At 34.5% G+C, this 25,460-nt stretch overlaps 1 protein-coding gene across 1 annotated transcript in view; it reads right to left on the reverse strand.

Moving 5' to 3' along the window:
* LOC149070286 (rho GTPase-activating protein 26-like) overlaps positions 1 to 25,460 on the reverse strand; it is a 54,219-nt gene that overhangs the window by 20,616 nt on the left and 8,143 nt on the right. The window contains exons 3-15 of the mRNA XM_089249913.1: positions 24,337 to 24,398; positions 24,123 to 24,194; positions 22,466 to 22,567; positions 21,184 to 21,294; positions 20,999 to 21,041; positions 19,668 to 19,729; positions 18,190 to 18,252; positions 16,814 to 16,883; positions 6,754 to 6,851; positions 6,230 to 6,267; positions 5,117 to 5,252; positions 1,480 to 1,519; positions 1,215 to 1,352 (exon numbers count right to left, since the gene is read on the reverse strand). Of these exons, the coding sequence (XP_089106039.1) occupies positions 1,215 to 1,352; positions 1,480 to 1,519; positions 5,117 to 5,252; positions 6,230 to 6,267; positions 6,754 to 6,851; positions 16,814 to 16,883; positions 18,190 to 18,252; positions 19,668 to 19,729; positions 20,999 to 21,041; positions 21,184 to 21,294; positions 22,466 to 22,567; positions 24,123 to 24,194; positions 24,337 to 24,398 (1,035 nt within the window). The remainder of the gene's footprint in view (positions 1 to 1,214; positions 1,353 to 1,479; positions 1,520 to 5,116; positions 5,253 to 6,229; positions 6,268 to 6,753; positions 6,852 to 16,813; positions 16,884 to 18,189; positions 18,253 to 19,667; positions 19,730 to 20,998; positions 21,042 to 21,183; positions 21,295 to 22,465; positions 22,568 to 24,122; positions 24,195 to 24,336; positions 24,399 to 25,460) is intronic.

Raw genomic sequence — 25,460 nt, forward strand, 5'->3', positions numbered from 1 at the left:
ATTTGATTTTTTTCAGAGGAAAGCCGCACACCATTGTTTATTGTATAAAATTATCTTGACCATATGTCCCACTTTTGAAGCAGATTTTTTTGCTTTTCGATCCAGAATTATTTTACCATTCTTAATAATGTCAGATAACAAGTAATTTATTCCTCAAAACAGCACTTAATTTGGGAAGCCACCATCACTTATCAATGATGATGTGTAAGGAGGTTATTTTTATTAAGAAATTTATTTCCAAGGTGTTTCTGTTACTCCAGAGACCAGACAAGTGAGAAGCTAAATTTTTCCTTTGCTTCCAGATTCCTTTGCACTACTCTGAAAAATACAGGGTGAGGGAACCAAAACACATACTTGCCCCTTTTCATAGAATACAGGGGCAGCTCTTGGGCCATGCGACCCATTGCTGCCACATGAAGGGGGGGGGGGGAGTGTTGCTAAGTCTATGGTGAATGGGTGAAAAAAGTTTCATTGGCCAAAGAAAATGATTTCTGTCTGTTCTGGAGAGGTGCTAAATCCGAGATGAAAGGGCAAAAAAAGTTTTTGTTGGGAATTATTGGGATAAGTTATGAGAGAGGGGCATGACCCACAAGGGTAGGGGGCTGACAGGGCTCCAGCCTGAGTGCCCGGGATCATTACTTACCTTTTTTTTTACACTATAACTTAAGTGCAGAAGGGTCCCCCATTTAATATCTGGCTTGGAGCCCAAAAAAAAATTCCAGCCTAGGGGCCCTGATGCAGAATGTAGGGGTTATAGGAGGAATAGACAGGAGGCGCAAAAATTTGAGAGTGCAAATAGAGATTTTGTCTCGAGCCGCCTCTGAGAGCTTACATTCTTGTTTTTGATATTACGGTTGTAGGTGCTATCAATTCACTCAAGTTTTCTCAACATTGTCGTCATCATGGTATGACTCAAAAGCATGTCATATGTGGATTTTCACTGTGTGAAATTTTTAAAAATTTAGGAGTCTTAACTAAAGTCTATCCTGCCGCACCGCACCACTTGCACTCTCGCTTAAGCCACTCTTGATGCACTGTTTGTGTTGCATTTTATGCGTCATTAAAAAGATTGTCAGTAACTTCAGAAAAAAAAGGTACAGGGACGTTTTGGCCCATGAGCAATTCTTGAAAGCCACTTTTAAAATCAAACCTAAAAAAAAAGATAAAATTAAAAAAGATAAAATTAAAAAGCAGCATTTGATACTATTAATTACCAAGGGCTAATTGTAGTAACTTTGCAACTTTGGAATTAACTCCAACTAGTCGATACAGTCCTTGATCCGAAAGACCTCTTGTTTCAACGAAACCTATACCCAAACGAACAAATGTGAAGCCAGCGTCATCCAGGGAAACTAAAGGGAAGAAAAAAAAAATATTTTTTTAAACAATTAATATAGCTTTATTTCAGTAGCTTCTGGATATTCATCTGACACAAAAAAAAAAAACCATGTTAAAATATTTACTTAAGATCATACTTACATTCATCCTGTTTAGCATTTTTCCCAATACCACTATGAGCCTAAAACAAAACAATTTTATCTGATTAATATTGACAAATTAAAAACAGATAATATCTGTTTTAATCTCATCTGATTAAAAAACTACAATCAATGACAATTATATGAAAGTTTATATAAGGAAGCATTTTCACTCAAAATATTTTCCTTAATTTGTGATATATACAAGAAATGTATTTTCTTGTCACTTGAAAAAAAACCTGGATTGGGAAAAAAATACTGTTTTTGCAAAGGGAGAATTTGCACATAATTGTTTTTTTGTACACATTTTACACACTCAATTGAAATTGACAAAGCAAATCATTACAATCAAACACTTAATACCAGGAATTAACATGAAACTTGTTTCTCAGATATCTTTGAACATATGTGCTGATTCCCAGACTAGCAAAATCTGTGGTTTAGTTAAATATTTCACATGGTGAAATATTTTCCACTAAATAAAAAGTCATACAAATGAAAGGAGAAAACTAGGGATTTCTGGGGTGAATATATGACATGTTTTCACTGGAAATTCCTGTATTTTTTTCTATCCCTATTTTGAAAAACAATACAAAGTCCCATTTGTTGTGTTTTCAATGAAGCATACTTGACTTTTTGATCATTTTTTGGAAATTTTAGCTACAATTGGCAACTTTTCTTACTTTTGGCACCATGTTTGTTGACAATTTTGATTCACCATACTTGAAATCTTAATTTCCCTTATTTTTCCTGAGAAAACATAGTCAACTCGGAATTGCAAGGGCTGAAAGAGTATTTTCTTCAGAGAATTTTTTTTTTCAATTTCAATTTTATTGTCTCATTATTATTGTTACAAAACATATAAATTAAAAAAAAAATCAATCAAGGGATCCTATAGGATCCATATTGATGGACCCACCAATTTTATAAGGGTAGTCATTTTCAATAGTTGAATCAAGTATATAATTTATGTGTATAATACATCCATTAAAATGAAAAACTAACAAGAAAAAAAAAAGGATTGTAAACACAGAAATAAAAAAAGGAGGGAGATGGGGAAGAAAACAGTAATATCTATAAACATAATAGGTATTTAGAAGTTATCCATACTCAGAATAAGACAACCATAAGTATTCTTTATGGGCATTGTATAATATTTCATCATGTATATATATATTGTTTGTAATTGTATTTTTAATTGGGTTGCTGCATTTTTGAAATATATGACATCCATATTAAATATGGATAATAAATTTATAATAATAAATTTTATTATCGGCATCTTTCTTAGCCACCTCGTTGGGTATTTTGTCTGTTGTGGCATTGTATTTGTTATATGTCATGATTTGCATAAATATAGTTATTTATTGGTGAATCTGGTGTATGCAATGAAATTAGTGTGTAATCATGATTATAGCAAAAAAAGAAAGAAAAAAACAAAAACAAAAAACAAATAATAATAACAATAATAAGATTTTATTATGGGCAACAACTCGAGGATATAAATGCTAACAATTAACAATTATTTTTATCTGCAGTTCGAAAATTGTGTGTATATACATTTCCAAAATGGTCTTCGATGTTGTTTATGGTAAATAGGTAGTTCTTGAGCCGTTTTTTAACAAAAGAAGAGATATAGAGATGAGGACGTCGTTTGGGAGATTGTCATAAAGTTTTGGGATGAGATAAGTCAAATGGTTTTTCTTTACTGTTTTGTGTATAAGAGTAATTTGCAAGGTAGTGTTGAACTTTGCTGATGATCTAAATGTATTTAATGGTAGGCAAATCTGATTTTTTAAGAAAAATTATAGGTTTAGAAAAGAACAAATATTTCAGTAGAAGTATATTTAAATGATGAAAAAGTTCATGTATACGGGCCGTTAATCGCTAGTAATAGATCTAATTATTCTCTTTTGCATTTGCACAATAGGGCAAATCGTACAAATGTAATCACTACACCAGATAGTGAGGCTATACAATACATGTGAGTGAAAAAACGAGTAGTAAAATTAAAGTAGGAGAGAAAGGCTTACTTTGTTTTTGATGTGATGAAATTTGTAGAGACTGAAACAAAGTTTTAACTGAATATACTTCACATGTGATTTCCATTTAAAACTTTTGTTAATGTAGACACCTAGATATTTGATGGTGGATGTTTGGATTTTCCATTCAAGCTAAGCACAACTCATGGATTTTTCTATAAAGGTATGAAATATCAGAAAAATCTGGTTTTCAACTGGAATATTTAAATAAGGCTGAAAAATCGGAAGACTTCCGGGTAAAGTATAGATGTTCAAATGAAATAAAGTGCATCTTACATGCCAGCAAAAAAATTATGAAGCATAACAATGAAAATCATTTTTGCAATTTGATGTCAGTTTGACAATTCAAGGGCGCGGTAGCCCGGTCGATAAGATGCTCGCCTAAAGTACCAAAGGATGTTTAGAGGCGTCGCGAGTTCGATCCCCAGTTCGTCCTTGTCAGAAAACTTTCCTGACACAGGGGTACAACGGAAAAAAAAACGGCGACTTGACCGCAGCAAAAATTGCTACCGCAGGGAGTCCCCCATCGAGGGGTTAGAGCACCAACCTCTCCATGAGTATGAAAAACAAGCCTGCCGTTCGGAATCGGCCATAAATTGTAGGTCCCGGTCTAATTAGCCCTCGTGTGCAGAAAATGACCGTGGTGCGACAAAAATGATCAAATGATCAAACAAGTCTGAGAATTCAGAATCTATAGAAATGAAATAAGTTCCGAAGGATATTCATTGCTCAATACAAAAGGGGAGAAAATACGAGGTACCTTAATTTTCAAAGTAGAATCATTTCTGAAATTCACTTCCACATAAACAGACTTACTTCACAAAGCATTTACGTTCTCATTCTAAAAATGATTTTTTTCCAATAAGACACACTTTTAGCAAATCTCGAAAGCTTTGACTGTAAAGTCGAATGAAAGTAGCTTTTTTCCCTTTGAAAAGATGGATAAGGAAGAAAAAAGAAAGTCTGCACATCCCTCCCCCCCTGGGACATTAATAGTATAAAAAATTCACCTTGAATCGCTAGTCTTGGAACAAATTACTGACCTAAGTCAAGGTATCAGAATTTCAGAACTGTGCATTTTTCATAGAAAACCATGAAATTCAGAAATTGTGAAACTTTGGGTAGCCTAAGTTGGGGTATTACTGTGTATATACAAAAATGATGAGTTTAAAAAATAGATTTTCCTCATTTCAGAGAAGGAATTTTTCATTAGCATAGGAAAAAATAATTTTGATTCTAATTATTTTAATTTGGTGAAACGACCATGACCCACTTTATGACTTATTGACTTACGACTTTATTTATGACTCACTTTGTGATCAAGAAGAAAGTAATGACAGATAACACAAAATTTGAAAATTAATATGCAAAAGTAGGTACTGATTTATCGATTTTCAGAAAATCTCTGAATTTATGCACATTCCTTACGTTCACCATTATTTTGAAGAATAAGTGCAATGGTGTAGAAAATAACGCTCCCTAAATAAGACAACTTTCAGGCTAGTTTTTGCAATCTTTTACATTTTTTTTCCCACCACATTAAGCATAAGTGAAATAAGCTCCAAAATCTTTCACAAAAAATGTCAAGCTAATTACAGTTTCTTTTCCATCCATGGCATCTAACCATAACTTCTTGTCATCATCCGAAAGTGCCTGGAAGGTAAAAACTGTAGGTTTGTCTTCAGGAATCACATCAAAACAAAACCGCTTGTCTATTGAATCATAATGCCGTCTGTAAAGAAAAAAAAGAATGACATGGTATAAATAGACTATAATTTATATATATTTAAACTTTTGTTTTCATTTCAATAAAAATACAGTGGAAATACCCCCCAAAAAAATTCAGAAAAAAATGTTACATTTGACACACATGCCACAGAGGGTTTGGTTATTTCCACTGTGCTAAATTATATAATATAGATCAGCTAAATTCATAAAACTGTGGAAAGGTTAAATAAAAAAAAATAAAAAAAACTCAAAACAATCTTTACAGACTAATAAATGCATGCTTACCCAATCAAATATTGATATAATATTGAAGAAAAAATATGCTATACACAAAAAATTTTACTCTATTTTCTTTCATTGTAAGAGCCATGAATGTGACTTTCGTTATTTTGTGTGAACTTACCCATATGAATTCCCTTATTTTTGTACGTACTTACAATGTGAATTGATTTTTTTAGATATACTACAAGAGCAAAAATTTTAAGGTATAAGAAATTGTTTTCAAATTGGCATATACAGTGGAATCTTAATAACTCCCCACCGAATGGTATCAATAAATATGTAGAATTAAGCAGATGTCAAGTTAGTGAGGTTTCATTTGATCTTACAAAAAGTCGAACACTTCTATTCTATCATGGTCTTACTTCAAGGTGGGAGGAACTATTTTTGACAAAAATAAACAAAGAATGGTTGAAATATATGAGCAATATCACAAAAATTTATCAACTGGCTTATGCCCCCTCCCCATTAAATTTGATATTATGCCAGTCATTAGATAAATAAATGCCAATTTACTGGGGGTACTCAGGTTATCAGGGTTCTACTGCATTAGAATGCTCACACTTTTGCTATTAGACAGTTAAAAATCATTTTCAATGTTTTTCATTGATTTTATGATCATATCAAACATGCAAAATATTATAGATCTTTAAAAACCCTTTTATGTAATCAGATAATATCTACATCACAATAGAGGCTTACCCAATGCATTCTTTCACTGTGACAGTTTCTCCATTCATCTGAATAAGTAGAAAACATTTTAATAAACGATTAAACTAATAGAAATTATAGACTGTAATTAAATTTATCTAGTAGTCAGCCACAAATGTCTGTAAATATGCCCACAACTTCAGTCTAATGCCATTAAGAAATATTAATTTTTTTTAATCCTTAAAAAAGTGAGTTACATCACGTTATTTTGTGACGAAACTTCAATTGGTATAAGTTTTTAATAGATTCTATTATCTGTTATAAGAACTAGCTATGTGTGCATTTATAATGAATTCATGCAACTAATGTTTTGTCTAGTTAACATTTATTTTTGTAATACAATAGGTCTGACAAAAACTGAGGTGACTTTTTTGAAGGAAAAAACCATCTCACATTTGAAAATTAAAATTTAGCCACCTTAAATTAGAAAACCAGGTCATCAACAAATAACCAAAATGATATTGGCTGAGCATAAAGTAGAAAACTGTGAATCCTTTCATAACTTCTAAACTCACAATTTTACCGACTGTCTGAGAATATGGCATCAAAGAGAACTTCTTCTGTGACTTCTGATATTGACAAAAATGCTTTGTCCAGTTGCTCCCAAGTGCCTCTAATCATGAAAAGATTTCAATAACAACAATTTTAAAACATTATTCACACTGAAAATATTTATTAAAAATATAAAAAGTTAATTCAATGCTTAGTCCTCCAACCACAAAAGATGAGACTTGGCTACCGCATGTCACGTCACATTTGATGATTCTATTCTTTTCTAGAAGGACGACCCAAACGTGAAAGCTTAGTCACTGACGAGCTATTCTTGATGCACAATTGCTTTCCAGAATTGAGTAAAACTCACCCAATGCGACATGATATAACCAAGTATTCTCTCATGTGGTTGGAGGATTATATTCTACAAAGACTTGCATAATTATTTTATTTTTACCCTTGAACTGCTCTAGTCATGATTTCATGATTAGATGAGCTTAGTAATCTGCTGGATAGCTTAGTGATGATTTGTGATAAGGGGGGAGAACTTTTACTCTTACACATACAGAGAGGTATACCTCAGGCTATTTACAAAGCTTGTGGATAAGTAAATGGACAATAGTAGTTTCATAAATAAGTTCTTAATATAAAACATTTTTTTAAATAAATAATATATTTTAATTGACAAAGCTATGCAAATTAGATCATGGTATAACATAACATAATTTATTTGCTATGCTAACAAAGCGACTATGTCAATCAGATTCAACAGCAGCAAATGAAATTATAATTGGGGCAAAGTATAGTAATTAAAGTGTAACTCTCAATTAGAGATGTAAAATTCTCGAGAATAATCTTTTGGAGAATATTCTCTCATCAAGGAGAATATTCTCTGGTAGGACTACTATTATAAATAACTTGAGAATATTCTTATAGAAAATAGAAAGAATTATTCTGAAGTTATTAATATAATAGTCCTTCAAGAAAATGTTCTCCTCGATGAGAATATTCTTCAGTTGCCGAAATCTTTCCAAGGAGTATTATCAAGAATATATGTAATAACATGTATTATAATAAATAATGTTGATAAATAACTTGAGAATAATTATTATTTTTGATAAGAATATTCTCTAGTAATTTATAATAGTAGTCCTTTAGAGAGAATATTCTCAAGAATATCTGTCCCCGTCTTTCTTCCCTTCAAGAAGATGGGGATATTGCAATTTGTAAACCACAAAGTTTGAAAGCAAGAAAATTAAACCAAGAGGGCTGAATTGCACAATTTTTAAAGAAATGTGAGTGACACAGAATTTAAGTGTATGTACATTGAAGAAAACAGCAGTTCTGTATCTTCTTAAAATGAAGGTGCTGTGTATAAGAATAGCTTCCTTTATCAATCAACTTTGGTTAAATTTCTTTTGTTGTGAACTTACTTCTGAAAATGTATCTAATTTTAAAATAATTTTTTAAGGTTTCAATCTAAAGGTTTCTGAAATCTTTATAACCAAACTTTTAAAATCATGACCATCATCATCACGACCCATTATCATCATGACCTGGAGAATCTCGAACTAAAAGTTGTCATTGGGGGTGATTATACCAAAAATTGTTTTATTGTAAATGTTTCAGGCAATGAAAACTGATTTATATTTCACAATATAAACAAAATTGGTGAAAAAATTAAATTAAATTAATTAAATTTAAAAGAAAAATGAATATTCTCGATTATTCTCCAATTTTCACATTCAGGAGAATATTCTCATCTCACATCTCTACTCTCAATCAACAAAAAACACAGCCAATCAATATGAAATCTTCAATTCATATGTGCATTACTAGTATTTATCATCTTTTTATGTGTTGTGATGCAGATAAGTATGAACATTACATGAAATGACAAATCAAATAATTTCCTTAGCTTCATTTTAATGAAAAGAAGTCATCTGCATAATGTTTAGAAAAAAGAAAACAAGAAAAATTTTGAACGTATATATATGTTTCATATGTACGTTCATTCAATCATCATACACCTTCTCTTAAATATATCAAACAATCATCTAAAGATTGATTGATGACTGGGAATGAAATTAAAATTTAGAAGAAAAAAAGATATCAATATATATGATCCAGTGTGTGCAAGAGTAGTGCAAGTCAATTTTTGTGCAATCCCGACTTACATTATATTCGGGTAGCTTAACATTTAATCTGTTTTGTGCAGAAGTGGTTAGAGCAGGGGTGCAAGCGCCCCTCATCTATTTCGGAGCAGCAAATTTCATTTTTGGAGCAGAAATTTTGAAAATGGAGCAGAACTAAAAACGAACTATATCTGCAATATAAGGAGTAATTTTTCTGTGAAATGCCAAAAGTTTTGCCAAAAATGGTTGAAACAAATAATTCTAAATAAATTTCCTTCACAAATTAAAATCCATTTAAATTTTTTCTGAATTATCTTATCTCTGTCACTAGTAAAACATGCATCACTGAAATGACGAATAAAAATGATTAGACTCTTTTCAAATTAAGCAACATGGATACTAAACACCTAGGCAACAAGAATTTCTGCTGCTTGAACACCAAAATCTTATTCATCCTGATGTAGCAAAAAAGTGTGTGCAGAATATAATAAGGGTTTCCGTGAAAAAAAATTAGCTTCTCACAAAATTTAAAGGAATTATTAAATTTAAAAGCAAAATGCAAAAAACGAGAAAAATATAAATACCTTATTTACTTAAACAATTTCTCAACCTAATAGTATGTTAATAGATTATGAATCACGAGTCGCTTTCAGAAGTTCAGCATCTCAATGACAATTTTTTTCCAATTTTTCATGCCCTTGAACATAAGATTTTGTATGTCTTATTCCATTAAAGCATTGGATGGACAGATTTTTCAATGTTCGAACAGACTTTTATTTATTTGTTAACAATGAACTCTCTTTCACTGCCCGCGTTACCATGTGCTAAAGATAAAAAAGCCTTCACCAAAACTGGCAAAATTTTGAACTTTGGGCTGCTTTCAAGGTTATAAAGTTTGGATATGTCTGCCCAATATCTATCTATTCTCTGAACTGATTTCACTTCTTGTAATTATTTGCATTGCAGTGCAACCCATTCATCACACATAATTAATAGTTCTGTTGGTGATACAATGTTGAGCAACATCCCAGCAATACGTGAGGGAGTAATGTACAATCCCAGCAATGCATGAGAGGGAGTGCAAACGTTTCATTCTCTCCAACAACATGTTTTGGAAAGGTAGGACATTAATATAAAAAAGGTATCTCACAGAAGTTATGTAAAATGAGCACATGCTCCTAGTACAAACTCCTTCCTTTGACTATTGTTAAGAGCATGCCCCTCCCCCACCAATGCAGTGGCGGACCGTGCGGCCAAATTGGGCGCCGCTCTAGGAGGGGTGCCAAATAGAATTGAAAGGGTGAAAAAAGCTTTGTTTACCAAAAAAAAAAAAAAAAAAACGCCGTCAGTAGCGCCAAAAACAGATTCCGCATGGGTAGAAATTGTTTTCCTCGAGCCACCCCTGTGTTCACCAAATCCGAATTTTCGGCAACTGCCGACGATAATCACACGACCGCATAGTGACTAGATGACAAAACTATGAATATTTTAGCTGGAGTTTTAACAGATCCCATTTTTTTCCAATGATCTTCGAAAAATGTCGGTAATTTAAACGAGTAAACCAATCTTCTTTTCGATGTATGCGGTCTTTGAACGCTGGTTGGCAGCCGCGAAATTACCGTAATTTTCAGTATACAATCCGCAGGAGAAAAAACGGTCTAAGAAATCGGAAAATTCGGCATATTCATTCAGGGAGGGACTTCCGTATTTTTTTTCGTGTCTCGGAAAGAACGCGTCCCGTGAACAAAATTTTCATGATTCTTTTTCCTAAATTCCCGGTATTTGACGCACTACAGTGCATTAGCGGTACCTCCGCGAACCAGAAACAAGAATTGGCGCAAATGCGCAGGGATTCGGCGCCTTGGCGCACCATGTAGCAAGAGAACCGTTTCGGCGCAGTTTGGCGCAGCTCTTGCACCCCTGTTAGAGTCTAGTTCAATTGGTTCTCACTGCAGAGAGCAACAGGCCTACAACATTACAATTATTCATTCATTACACTTCACTCACTATGAGTTGAGAAAAAAACTGTGTAGTTTAAAAAATTGATTGCAGATGGCAGCACTACACATATAACATGCATTACACATAAAAACATTCCAACATTCACCAATTTGTTAGAAGTTCTGTAGAGGAATATGGATGAGGTGCATGTCTGGTTTAATAGTAGTTCAATTGGTTCAACTTCGAGGCTTGAACGCGAGCTGATTTCTCCGTTAAAAAGTCTCGCCACAGAGAGCAACAGGCCTAAGCTAACATTACACTTATTCATTCATTATACTTCCCTCACTATGAGTTGAGAAAAAACTCATAGTTTAAATTGATTGCAGATGGCAGCACTACATATATATATAGCAAGCATTACACAGAAACAAACTTCATGGAAGGTTCATTATACATACACACATATTCCAACATGCACCAATTCGTTACAAGTTCTACAGAGCAATATGGACGAGGTGCATGTCTGGTTTAGTAGTAGTTTAACTGGTTATCCCCAGGTAGCAGCAAAAGTCTACTAACAGAAAATGAAATAGCGAAAGCATTGTGTGCAAAAGTGGTATTTAAGTCAAGTGATTATAGTCAAGTCATCGGTGAAGGTATCATCAAGGTTACTTAAAGATTTGTATATACATAACTCTGTTCTCATTTGTTTTCGCATCAATATTGATGACTGAAGTTTAGTCCTACAAAATAGCTTGTCTCACAAAGAATCTTGAACTAAAAGCAGCAGCAAAAAACACTTAATGCCATTCAGTTACTGTTGCACTGGACAAAATCCTAATTTAATCATTTGATCATTTTTGTCGCACCACTGTCATTTTCTGCACATGAGGGATAATTAAACCGGGACTTACAGTTTATTGCTCATTCCAAACGGCAGCCTATCTTTTATACTCATCGAGAGGTTGGTGCGCTAACCCCTTGATGGGGGACTCCCTTTCGGTAGCAATCTTTTTCTGTGGTCATGTGGCCGTTTCTATTGTACCCCTGTGTCAGGAAAGTTTTCTGACAAGGACGAACCGGGTATCGAACTCGCGACATCTCTAAACATCCTTTAGTACTTAAGGTGAGTATCTTATCGACCTGGGCTACAGCGTCCTCCTAATTTGAAATTAGCTTTAACATGGATGAAAATTGTCAATGATCCAAATAACACTATTACGGTAGGTGTGTAACATGACGACCTGGGATCTCTTACAATCCTGTTGTTCAATTAATCTTGTTTAGGCCCCAGGGTTCGTTGGTTACCGGAAACCACCCGAGGCTTCCGCTGACAATCCGGTTCGGGTCAGTTAGTTCGCTTAGTCTGACGGTCCGGAGGTGGGGTCTCCTAGCCGTCGGGCGAGAACGGGGCCAGAGGTCGGGCTACCAACGTCCCATATAAATTCCGCTTTACATCTATGTCAGAGATCCCAATAGCTCGTCTGGTTACCTTCTCTTTCCCTCTGGGGGCTCGACCGATACCAGTTCATTGATTTTGGATGACAGTTTTGGAATCGCGATGTTGAGATCGTATTTTTAATCTCTGGTTTGAGTTTTTGTGATCATTTCGCAAATTCATGTTTTAATGAGCGATCGCATTGCAAATTCGTGTTTAAACGAGCGATCGCGAACATCGCTTGTGTTTTGTTAGTCGATCTGGTCGTGGGTATTATATCTAGTCAAATATTATGATCGTATGATAAATTTGAACTTTTCGAAAATGTTGTGATCGATGATCGAACCCAATTTAATATTTTTTTTGCACTTGTGTTTTGATTCTAATAATTTTTACGGGATTTTTTTTTTCGCAAATATTTTTGATAAATTAATGTTTAATTGTAACAATGAATTCTAGTTATTTGAATAGTACGCCTGGATATTCAGGTAGAGATGATTTTTGTATACAAGTTGAATCCGATCATAATGATCTTATTTTCGAGAATGACGATCGGACTCGATCGGGGTTTTCACCCACGATCCCATTAAATTCCGGCAATTCTTTTACTGGGCTAGCTTATCCGAGTAATGATCGTTTAACATTTTCCGGACATAATAATGTTCGAGAATTTTTGAGCAAGTGTGATATTTTCTTTTCTCTACAAAATATCCGGAATAAAATCGAAATTGCAGTAAGTGCCTTTGAGGGTAGAGCTCAATTGTGGTGGGCCAATATAGGTAAAGATGAACTTCAAAAAATGGATTATGGTGATCCTTGGGAAAATTTTAGGAAGTTAATGCTACAAACATTTTCACCGCATCATACACGGATTGAGTTGGCTCAGGCCTTATTTTCTCAAAATTATTTGAGTGGCTCCTATTTGGACTTTGTCTTGTATAAACTTGAATTATTTAAATCTTACGATTCATCGATACTGGTATCTGAAAAAATTGAATTGATCATCAAACAATTTCCACCGCGGGTAAGAACCTTTTTGGAAATACGTCAACCAGATACGTTGCAAAAATTATTTGTGTTGTTGGATCAATACAACTCCTTTCAAAATTCAAGTTCTCAAAATTATCGAAATGTACCTTTTCAGAGGTCTAATTTACCAAGAGTGCCCTTTCAGTCTCGTAATGTACAGGGTTTTACTAGACCTCCTATGCTAAAGACCCAGGCACCGAAATATTCTCAATTAACTTGTTTTGGTTGTAATCAACCCGGTCATGTAGTTCGAAATTGCCCTTTACAACAAAACAGTGGACAGGGAAACGGGCCTACAGGTACATAAAGAGGGGTGGTGTTCCTGTGGTTTCTAGTACCTCTCAAATTGATTTTTTATTTCCGATTGTTAAAATTAATGACAGTTATGTAAGAGCTATAATTGATACTGGGGCTGATAAATCAGTGATCAGCCTTGAATTGGCACAGAGGGTGTGCAAAAACAAAAATGAAATTAGACCCTATATAGGAGGTAATTTTCAGTTGGCCAAAGCCATGTGCAGTGGCTGAGCTTTCATCTCAACGTGTGTTTACACCAAAGTCGTCTGAAGCTGGTGACGACGAGTCTTTGGCTGTGTGGCAGACACCTGGGAGCATCTACCGGACGATGTGATAAGACGTGAAAACCTGGACAACGGCGGTGAGATCGATTCATATTTTTGTTTCATTGTGACAGTGAGAGAAAAGACTAACTGTGATAATTTATTAATAATATGCGAGAGGTCCCGGGTTCAAATCCCGGTCGAGCCCCCAGAATTTATGTAACGTTCTTGATCGTTACCTCCCGGTTCTTTAATATTTTTTCCCCCAGTAAACATTGAGTGGATGACAACAATGGAATAGACAAAGTTTAGATAGAACCATAACATTTATTCAATTATATTGTTAAACCATTAATCAGCGTAATCACTATTATCACAAGCCCTTTTATATGTTAAACTATTAATTAACGTTTTATCACAATTATCACAGTTAGTCTTTTCTCTCACTGTCACAATGAAACAAAAATATGAATCGATCTCACCGCCGTTGTCCAGGTTTTCACGTCTTATCACATCGTCCGGTAGATACTCCCAGGTGTCTGCCACACAGCCAAAGACTCTTCGTCACCAGCTTCAGACGACTTTGGTGTAAACACACGTTGAGATGAAAGCTCAGCCACTGCACATGGAACTGGAGATGAAGGTCCACGGTGGCCGGTCTGGCCACTAACCGATCACTGGATCACGACGACATTGAAACCTTACGTGCGATGAGACGGGATAAGTGCCAAAGCACACTTCTACTATTGTAACTTCATCGTTACTTATGAGACGATCTGGCTCACACCATGACAGGGCGTGACGCCTTACTGATTAAGTCGGTCGTTAGTCGTAGGTGAGGAAGTAGGTAGGTAGCGAGAGAGTCAGCACATCTCTAGCTGGCTTTTATATAGTAGCATTCCCACAATGCCTTACTGAAGAACCAATCACAACATAGAAGGTGCGGTATTAGCTTGTATCTGATTTACATAACTTCATGAGAAAAGGAAAACCAATCACAACATTAGCTTGTATCTGATTTACATAACTTCATGAGAAAAGGAAAACCAATCACAACATTAGCTTGTATCTGATTTACATAACTTCATGAGAAAAGGAAATACTGTAAGCATTATAATATTAAATCTGGCATCCAAACATAACAAATTGGAGATCTGGCCAGGATCCACAACTTTTAGGCCTATTGCACATTGTAAAAACTCATGACATTATAAACCGTGAGATGGTCCTAGGAACCACCGACGGCATGGAGGTAAAATATATTACATTTTTATATAACACTTTGCTGAACATTTATATTATATTGCACTAATATATTACACAATTAAAATAGAGTTTGACGATGACGACTCGACGTGGCCTCCACCGACGAACCACGGGAACCCCCCAGAGGGAAAGAGAAGTTAACCAGACGAGCTATTGGGATCTCTGACATAGATGTAAAGCGGAATTTATATGGGACGTTGGTAGCCCGACCTCTGGCCCCGTTCTCGCCCGACGGCTAGGAGACCCCACCTCCGGACCGTCAGACTAAGCGAACTAACTGACCCGAACCGGATTGTCAGCGGAAGCCTCGGGTGGTTTCCGGTAACCAACGAACCCTGGGGCCTAAACAAGATTAATTGAACAACAGGATTGTAAGAGATCCCAGGTCGTCATGTTACAGGTGATTGCCAATGTTTGGAATCAGACCATAATTTTATGAGGAATAATTCTGACTTTGGAAACATTGAAGCTGCTGCCAGAAATAAAGTGCATAGCGTATCTTTGGACTGGCACAAAACTATTCTCTACGTGCAGAATAAAAATAGGTTCGATGTACAAGTAATGCCCAAGCAAGACTTTAAATAAACAGCACAGGCACTTTGTTATAAGGGAAAATATCAGTGAAAATGGTATGTCAGTACAGTGACTCAAGATAAGCTAGATGCAAAACAGACAGGATAGCCTACATGTCATGTACTATAAACAACCACTCAACAATCTAGAGCAGTTTCACATATTCAGACTGTCACCTGCAAAAGAATCTGAACAATCTTTTGCAAAAATCAAGCAATGACCATTGCTCACAGCAACAAGGCCCATTACTGAAGTAAAAAAAAAAGGGTGGACTTGATTTTTTTTATTCCTCCTGTTCATTCAACCCTTTTTTTATTGCTATGAAAACCACCAGAGAAACGGTGACACTGAAGCTCTTGACTATGATGATGATCCTAGTGAAAAAATCTCAATACTCACTAGATTAGTGGTTCTTAAACGTTTGTCTTGAGCTCATCTCCCTTGCCTTAGTCAATATGTGTTAGCAGCTGCCCAGAATAGTCAAACAAAGAACTGCTTCAATGATCACACAGGCATATATCAATATCGCCAGCTTGCCACGAAGCTCCTAGGAGCCATGATTCACACTGTAAGAACCACTGCTTTAAATCTTTTCAAAAGAAAGACTGATGTTTCCCCCCCCTAAAAATACTCTTTCTTCCCTTTACGATGCTGCATCCCCCCCATTTTTAAATTATACTATGTTGTTTTTTTCTCACTTGTTTTAAATTAAAAAATAAATATAATGAAATGTTATAAAAAGACTAAATTTATTTATGCCCTATTCCTTTATGATATTTTAAATGTGAGTGACAAAAACGAAATTTCATTAATTGCAAAAGTGGTGCAAGTCATTTTTCAAAGGAAATTTCACTGCAAAAATCAATTTTCATTAGGATAATTCATCCATTTTTGCATTCTCAAATAGTTAGACATGTTCAATACTGAGTTGACTAATGAAGAAAAAAATACTTCATTTAACAACTCAAAATTTACAGAACTTCCTATGAAAGACGAATTCTCTTGAAAGTCTATTTTTTGACTTAACGCTACTCTTGCACTCAACAGCACATACACTGAAATTATTTTTTCGCAAGGTGTAGAAAAATAAATGAAATTTAATGGGCAATAAAAAAATATTCTCTCATGCACACAAACTTACTCTTTTCCATTAGATACAAATAACCTTGTCTAGTGTACATTTTATTCAAAGTGCCAGGATCTTGGGCTTTCTAAATATAAAAACAGAAAAAAGGGAAGTGCACATGCAAAAAATCAATGTTATCAAAAGAAAAAGGTCATGCTTGAAATATAAATAAATTATAACTGGGAAAAAACAATATCATAACATGCGAATAACTGATGGCAAATTGGTCCTAGTACGTGAAAGGTTTTGGTCAAAAACATAAAAAAACAGGCGAAGCTAGTATAAGTAAGGGTTCATTTTGTCTGTGACTAATACAATGAAAACTCCTGTATAATAATACATGAGAGACTGGAAAATTGCACAGGATTTACCATAAAAAATGAATGCATTAACACTATAGGAAGTGTACATAAACTAGAGAGTAATATTGCTCTCATATAAGGTCCACAAAGCAGAATTTTTTGTGTCGTTCTGCAACAGGCACTTAGCTGACTGAAAATTTTTTGTGGCAAATTTCACATAATAGCACTTTCTACGCAGAAGAGTTATTTTCTTAATATTCTTTTCAAGATTGTTCTGTAGGAAATTCTGGAACATACATCACAGTTTTTGGCATATTCAATATGGACGAGGTGCATGTGTTGTTTAGTAGCGAAAATTCCGTAATAAATGTTTCTATACTTTTCTTAATTCTTCCATGTAGTTAAAGATTTTGTCATATTCTGCTTTGAGGAATATATGCATCAACAAGTAACATGCATGCCATAGCAACCCATAGGAGTTTGATTGTGCTTAAATAACAAATTAGCAGAACATTGAGTACATTAGCATATATAAAAAATAGAGGGAAAAACCTTCAACACTCTTGAAACTAACACATATAATTTCAAATGTACAAAAACTATGAATTTTCAAAAACGGGGGAAAAAAATTCTATCAAATAGCACATTAGCTGCTCTTGTAATTCAGTCGTATCACTTCAGCTATTGGGTATACTGATGCTCACATGTTAAACTCACAGAACTTGCAAGAGGGAGGGGGGGGGGGGAAACTACATTTTGATGAGAGAAGAGAAATGTTCCCATCTCTTGGATTACAAACCAACATGCTTTATGCACTAAAATGACATTCATTATTTATAGTAGGAAGATTCAATACCCAACAAACAACAAAACTAATACAATGGGTAGTTATTTATACAAGTTATTTGTTTCGAAATAGTTTTTTTGTTATAATTATCATGAAAACAAAACACAGTTATTCTTGAAAAATTGAAAGATGCTCATTCAATTCGGTTGAAAGGATTTTTGAAACTGGTATTGGAATCACACGTTAATCACTCTGGAAAATAATACTAAGATCCAACTTTTTTTATTCAAAAAGGAGCTTACTTCCAAAGTTCTTTGTTTTAATTGTTCAGCTTCACTGTGAGTAGCTTCAAAATTTTCTCGTATCTGGTAGAGGGGGGAAAAAAATAAAGCTCAATAAACAATATTAGAGAACTCACTAAAAATATCACATATTATGCATTCATAACTTTCAAGTCCACTATTTTTTTCTCATCATCACTTTATGCATGGAAGAGCAATTACACCCCAGGACATGCAGTTTGTAACTATTTCCTACTGGCTTTCGTATGAGTGGTTATATATATATCACTCAATGCAACATAAGTCACATTATACAGTTATCTTGAAGAGAAATGTCATCTCTCTTTCATAAATGAAAATGATGCATAAGTTCAAGGAACATCCTGATAACTGTTTAAGACTGGGAAATTTTTGAAAACATGAATGTTTGCTAACTATTTCACCCACACGATCGATCGAGCTTGGTCTTAAAGGGACAAGGACAGAGCCAGTTTTGAACTCACAAAAACATAAATACCTTTGCTATATTATACAGATGCCATACTCACCTGGGCAACCATAGCCAAATTTTTAGGTCAAACAGTTTAATACAAGGATTTTTAACCCTTTAAGCAGCAATTAGAAATCCCTAAACCACCTTTCAAAATGCCATATCTTTTTTAATTAAGTAGGGGTTTTCTTCTATTTTCAGCTGGTATAAACTAAGGGGTATAGGCAAAAGTTTTCCCTTTATAAATCATTTTTACAAAATATGTGGGCTTGACAATGCTAAAATAAGAAGCTTTTATGGAGACAAGATATCTCATTATTGCTACTTAAAGGGTTAAACTTTTTCCACCTGCTGCACTTGACAAAGGTTGATGGCGCACAGTTTAAGAACCCCTGGTTTAATACATTAAAAAAAAAAAAGAGAACTTCTGATCCTTTTTTTTTCATTACAAATACAGCAATACTCATGCTCAGCACTTTTCTCCAGACCTTTTGGATTTTCTGGCCACATTGTAGGAAAAATTGCTTTCAGCCAAATTAGCAGAACTTCTTTTAGCAGAGTTCTTTTAAGCTACAGTCAAAATACAAACAATAGCATATGAAAACACTTTAAAGGCAAACTCACTATCATAAGCCAAATAAAATGAGTCTAGTTTTTCTGCTACTCTGGTAAAAAGACATGTGTGAACATTACCCAATACAATATTGGTGAAAATACTATATTCCCCCTACTAGCTAGGCCTATGCTATACTTGCAATAGCTGTGGATACATAAAAAGCATTTCTCAGACGGAATGACAGAAAACACAAAGGTTTTAAATGCATGAAAAGAGTGAGTTAAAAAAAAAAGTTTATCTTTTTATTTTTATAGCTAGGAAATTTGAAGCATGGCATAACAGAAGTAGAATATTTTGGAAGTGACTAATGCATTAATTTATATGATCAATGGGAGGAACTATGCATATGCAAGTTCATTCCAATTGTTTTGAATGACAAAAAAGTGCACCCACTCTCTGTAAGCGCCTTTGAAGATCATCCATGAATGTTTTGAATTCCATAGCTACTTCATATCCTGGAAAAGACAAATTGAGGGTAAGGAAAAATAAAATAAAATATGTATATAGTCAGCTTGAACTGGACAAGTAAATGTGCATATTGTCACTAATTTTTATTTATTTTTTCAATTTTAAAAGCACAGAAAACTAACTCCTAACTACAGCGAGAATTCCCAGTAAAATATTTAATACACAAAAGACAAAAGAACACATGTCAATTGAAAATCACAATGTCGTCAGAGAAGTCCATATTTATTATTTTTAATACGTCTCTTATTTACATTTCAACAAATTTACAAAGCTTAATAAAGTTACACCGGGCAACAGCTTTTTCATTGCAAGTTAGAGGAGGGGGGGGGGGGGGCATATAAAAGTTTAGATTTCTTATTTTATGACACAACTGCTGCATTTTCACTTTTGAAACTGGTACAGAGTGATTTCTGAACACATCGAGCATTATTTTAAATTAGAACCATACCTCTAAAATGAACAATTAATCAGATAAAAGCCATGTTAGGACTTACAGGACACCCAATATGTGTATTGTGGACCTACTGCTCGTTGTGGCAAGAATTTTTGAAGGGGAAAATCAAATTGCACTTGGAACTCAAACTTGGAAACTACAGAAATCAAACTTCAGTTAACTGGATCAAATGACATGCGTAGTTTTACTCCAACCATGAGTCCAAACTCTTCATCATATTCTAGGACACTTTGCCTGTTCAGGCAACATCTATCAACGGCCACATCTGATTTGAGAGAAAACAATGCCTACTTTTCACTCTGGGATCGAATCTGCTAACATTGATTATTTTATGGAGGTAGCAGAGTTCTAACACTGTGCCACACACATTTCATTTATTTTTATGACTTTCTTCCTTTCAAATGGAACACCACAACTCTGATCTGTAGCTATGGGCAATTTACTACCGAGTTGTGCCTGAAATGAAGTGCATATGGGTGTATACCTAACGGTCTGAGTGCATATAAAATGTTGAGAGTGAATTTTTTAGTGCTGTCATCTATATTTTGCATCGTGAGTGCAGTATGAAGATTGAAATATTTGTACCATTGTAGGCCTGTTGCTCTCAGTTGCAAGACTTTTCAACAGGGAATTAGCTTGCATTTGCCCCTCGAAGTTAGAAATGCAGAATAATTTTATGACTAAGATGGTTATTTTAATATTATCATTAGCAGTATTTGTTTTAAAATGTGAATTTTTTCATTTGTTAGTCTCAACTTCCCATTCTGATAAATTCATACTGAAAAATTGAAAAAATATTTACCTTGGTGATAGAATGTCATCATCCCACTCATGAAACTCAGGATCTAAGATATGGGAAAAATTAAAGATTAATCATAGTTTAGTGCTATATGATGCATTATTAATGGGATCAACGAATCAATATAAATGAAACTAACCAATGAATGAAAGCAGCAACCAAAAAAAAAAAAAACTTGCAGAACTTACAGTTTCAACAAACTCGAACTTCTTCCTTTCTTGAATCTGTGTTAGTAGTGAGGCGTAATCTAGGGAAGCCTGGAAGAAATGACGCTGCTCCATTTCTAAAGAGGCATCAGCCTAGAAACAATGTGGGAAGCAAATTTAATGTATAATTTATGTGTAAAAGAAAAATACGTCAGCTATATTCCAAGGCAAACTGTGTGAACTATGATCATAAATTTATTCACAAGTATTGTACAAGAAAGGCTTCTATTCTTTTATACAACAGTACTATGTATACAGAGAAATCTTTCAAATTGGTCACCTCTGTTCTTATTAGGGCTGAAAATCGATTAAAATTTTTAACTGGTTAGTCAAAAAAATTTAATCGATTGACTGATTTCTTGATTTTAATCAAATATTTTCAGATCCTTTTACTTTATAATAAACTTATTGGGTAACATTTCATTACCAATTGAAGCTACAAAAATATTTTTTTTTCTTATTTCACTCACCTATTTGCTAGATGTAAATAAATATTGAAATAGATAAAGAAATTAAGGCTGCAAATGCTTGAAGTCATGCTGAAAATTTTTGTCAGACACTGTAATTTCATCACAAGGATCTTGCCCCATTCTTCAGAAAAACCATAATTTTAGGCTAGTCACTGATTTTGAAACTACCTGTAACCTGTTACTTTCCCCCCAGAAACTGCTCCCAAATGGTATGGGGGGTCCCAGAATATAAAGTTACAGGATGTTTCCCAATTACAAAAAGTACAGTACACAGTGGAGACAAAGAATTTTGGTCTTGCCTTACAAAACCTTCATCAAACCCAATATAATACTGAAATAATCATAAGTTTTTTTAATAATCATAATTTTTAAATACGGTCGCTTATATAACATGTTATTAATTTAAGACATCTCACATTTTGTAAAACAAATACAAATAAATTATGAACTTTCAATAAAAATTTTAGTAGAATTTTAATTGGTTTGATTGAGTCGACTAACTCAGCTACAATTTTTAACTGCAATTGACAACCGATTGAGTAACCGACCTGATCAATTGGACCAGCCCTAGTTCTTATTGACACCTTCCTAAGTATATTCGACAGTTTTGATCAGATCAATAAAAATCCTACAAGCCTAAATTACATGTCCCTAGTGTTCTCTATACCGGACACCTTTTTAGTATGGGAAAAACTTTACAGCAGGCAGTAGCTTATACAGTTTTACCAAACTCTCTGGTACACACATAATACAACATTATCTAGAGATCATTAGAATGAAGTTTCAATTTGTACCTCCTGGAGGTGATTTTCTCCCTTTTTTGTTGAAAGATTCAGATGTCTTTCAAGTGATTGACAGAAGCGAGCTGTTTCTTTCTCAAATTTCTTTTTACCTTCCTACAAAATTAAATACATGACATATGTATGTATAGACAAAAATCAATACATCAGGAGGAATCAATACATCCCAAGGAGACATTAAAATAATAAAAAAAATTGTCAATTTGAAATGAATAGCAAATGCCATATGTTGCAGAACAATCTCTGGAATAATTTCCAGAAAAAACTCTTCTGCAAAGGAAACACTTTTAAGGAATTAATGTTATTCTCAGAATGTTTTTAGTCTTCTGAGGAGTCGTTGCAGAAAAATATAAAAAGTTCCATTTCGGGGTGAATTAGGCTAAATGGGGGGGGGGGTGGTGGCCTAAAACAGCTTAGGGTAAAGCCCATGAACTCGTTCAGATAGCCCTGAGCATAGCAAAGTCAAATTAATTGCTACATTTTTCATACATTAACCTCACACAATCTAATACCTGTATTTGAAAATAGACATGATTGTAGATTTGATGAAAATAACTATTTTACAGCCCATAAGATTCCCATAACAATTAATCAATTCTTTGTACTGTTATGAATTTTTAATTGAAGAAAATAATACTTTGTTGCAAATTGTGCAAATTTTGATGGCAATGATAGAGCAGAAGATAGACAGACAGACATGACTGCCCAGACAGACCATCTTGGAATGGTTTGGGCTCTTTCCCAAAGGGATGGACAGTCTCTGAGAGAGCAGAAGATACAGTTGATCCCGCAGATAACATTTTCCTGCTCAGGACGATTTATTTTCATGGTTTCAACTCTAAGTAATTCTCTTTAATATTTCCCGTTTGAAGCGTTTTGTCGCTCACAATGTTTTATCATGAGTTTTCTCTGAAAAGGTTATAAGCAGGATCCACTGTATTGACAGAAATTGATGAAACTGATGCAATGCATAATCATGTGTAGCCCCACAACTAAAAATTCAAATTCTCCAAAAGTAAGACAGTGGTTTTCTCGAACGTTTTGTTAGTTTTAGGAATTCTGTGTTCTTTTTAGGAAAGAGATATGGGGTTGTCGCACTGAATGCAAAGCCTACATGTATGAAAGAGCTGTACCGTTCTGTTTACTATTCAAGTTTTGTGTCTCAAATCACGGCACTAATAGTACTTCATAAAAAAACATTCTAAACGGGAACATTATAGGTGGATCGACTGTCTATTTGCTTTAGATTTATTACATGTGCTAAATTCCCTATGTTAAATTTGCAGTGTTAATGGGCTTCTTTGCAAGCTTTTCCTATTAGTAGACAATGAAAATAAATGAACCTACTTATATAAGCTGGTAAATTAATCTTTTTCTCAAAGAACATGTTTTAGAAATAAATCATTTATTTGATTCACAGGGATACCTCCTCCTCCTACCCAGAACATGCCCCTCTGCACTGTCTCAACAAAGAGATACCAGTAAATTATGGGAAGGAGGGGAGAGAACCATACTTTTCAAGATAATTTTTTTCAAGAGGGACCTACTTTCACTCAAAGAGGACCCAGATTTTTTAAATAACCTGGGTCCAGGTAAATTAGAGTACAGCGGCATCTCTGAAAACTTGAAATAACTTGTTTCATACTTATACCTTTGCAGCACCAATATTCTCTTTACGAAAGGTCTCGATAGGATCAATCAATGTTTTCTGAGCTCTGTCAAGCTGAATGTTAAGAATATAGAAGAAAAAAAAAGTTACTAAAAGTATGAAAGCCAATATTTGAGAGACATATTCATTGCATATTTGGCTGATCCATAATATAAATTTTAATTAAAAACTTTCATATTCATATTTCTACACATACCAAGCGATCTCTTTCATCTTCGATCACTGACAAAAGCCGGCCGAATTCTTTTAAAGATCCGGCTGGAAAAGAAAAAAAAAGAAACCAAGACATAATTAGAAAAAGTTTGTGCTTATAAGTTAGGATATAGCGCTAACCAATTCTCTGTGGCTTTCCCACTTGTCTCAAAATTAGATGTTGGCTAGTTTTGACAAATTTTCGAATTCATATCTTGTTGGTAGGTACTGTTATTGTGAAACACTAGCTTGTGAAACACGTTTTTATACCTTAACCCATGTTCTTGCTTTTCATTATGACAGTGATTCTCAAATGTTTGTTTCCCATGGCTCCTTTGCCTTAGTCAACACGTGTTCCCCCCCCCCCCCCACATGATAGTCTAACAAAGAACTGCTTAAAGACAAAACAGGAATAAACTAATATTGCCAGCTTGCCATGATACCCCTGGTAGATTGGCAATGCCTCTAGGAACTGTGATGCACACTTTGAAAACCACTGATTTACAATGATGAAAATGTATGATTTCCCTCTAAAGGAAGGAAATATACAGCCGGTGCTCGTTATAACAATTCCACATCGTTCTGTTGAAAACAAACTTTATATTGAAAGGAAACACACATAAATATATCATTATAGGAAAAACATTTGGGTACCAGTCATTGTAATGAGTGGCTATTAGGTGGAGTTATCTCATGATCTGATGCTCGTCTTCTACTATGAAGGTTACCATCAAGGTCCACGGGTTCAAATCTGGCCATAGAAAATATTAGGAACAAGTTCTTTACCTACCAAGCCTGGAGCGATCACTGAATGATGGCGCCTTCATTTCCCACTTACTCCACTGGCTGGAAATTGCAGCATGGCGATGTATGACTTGATTTGGTTTGCGATAAAGTAGTCATTGTAATGGAATGATCACTATAACACGGGCCGGTATAACAAGTGTTGACTGTGTATATATCGTATTATATCCTATAAATTATATTGTAATGCTACGTTCTGGTGAAAAGCTGCAATGGAAGTACATTCATTAATTCAAACCAAGCACGAATGCAGTAATTGGCAATTTACTACCAATTGAGTTATGCTGGAAGTGAGTGTCTCCTCTCCCTGAATTTCCCGGAACC

Source organism: Pholcus phalangioides, unplaced genomic scaffold (assembly GCF_987345545.1).
Source record: "Pholcus phalangioides strain wild (caught in Gottingen) unplaced genomic scaffold, Ppha-v1.0 ptg000022l_1, whole genome shotgun sequence".
NCBI lineage: Eukaryota > Metazoa > Arthropoda > Arachnida > Araneae > Pholcidae > Pholcus > Pholcus phalangioides.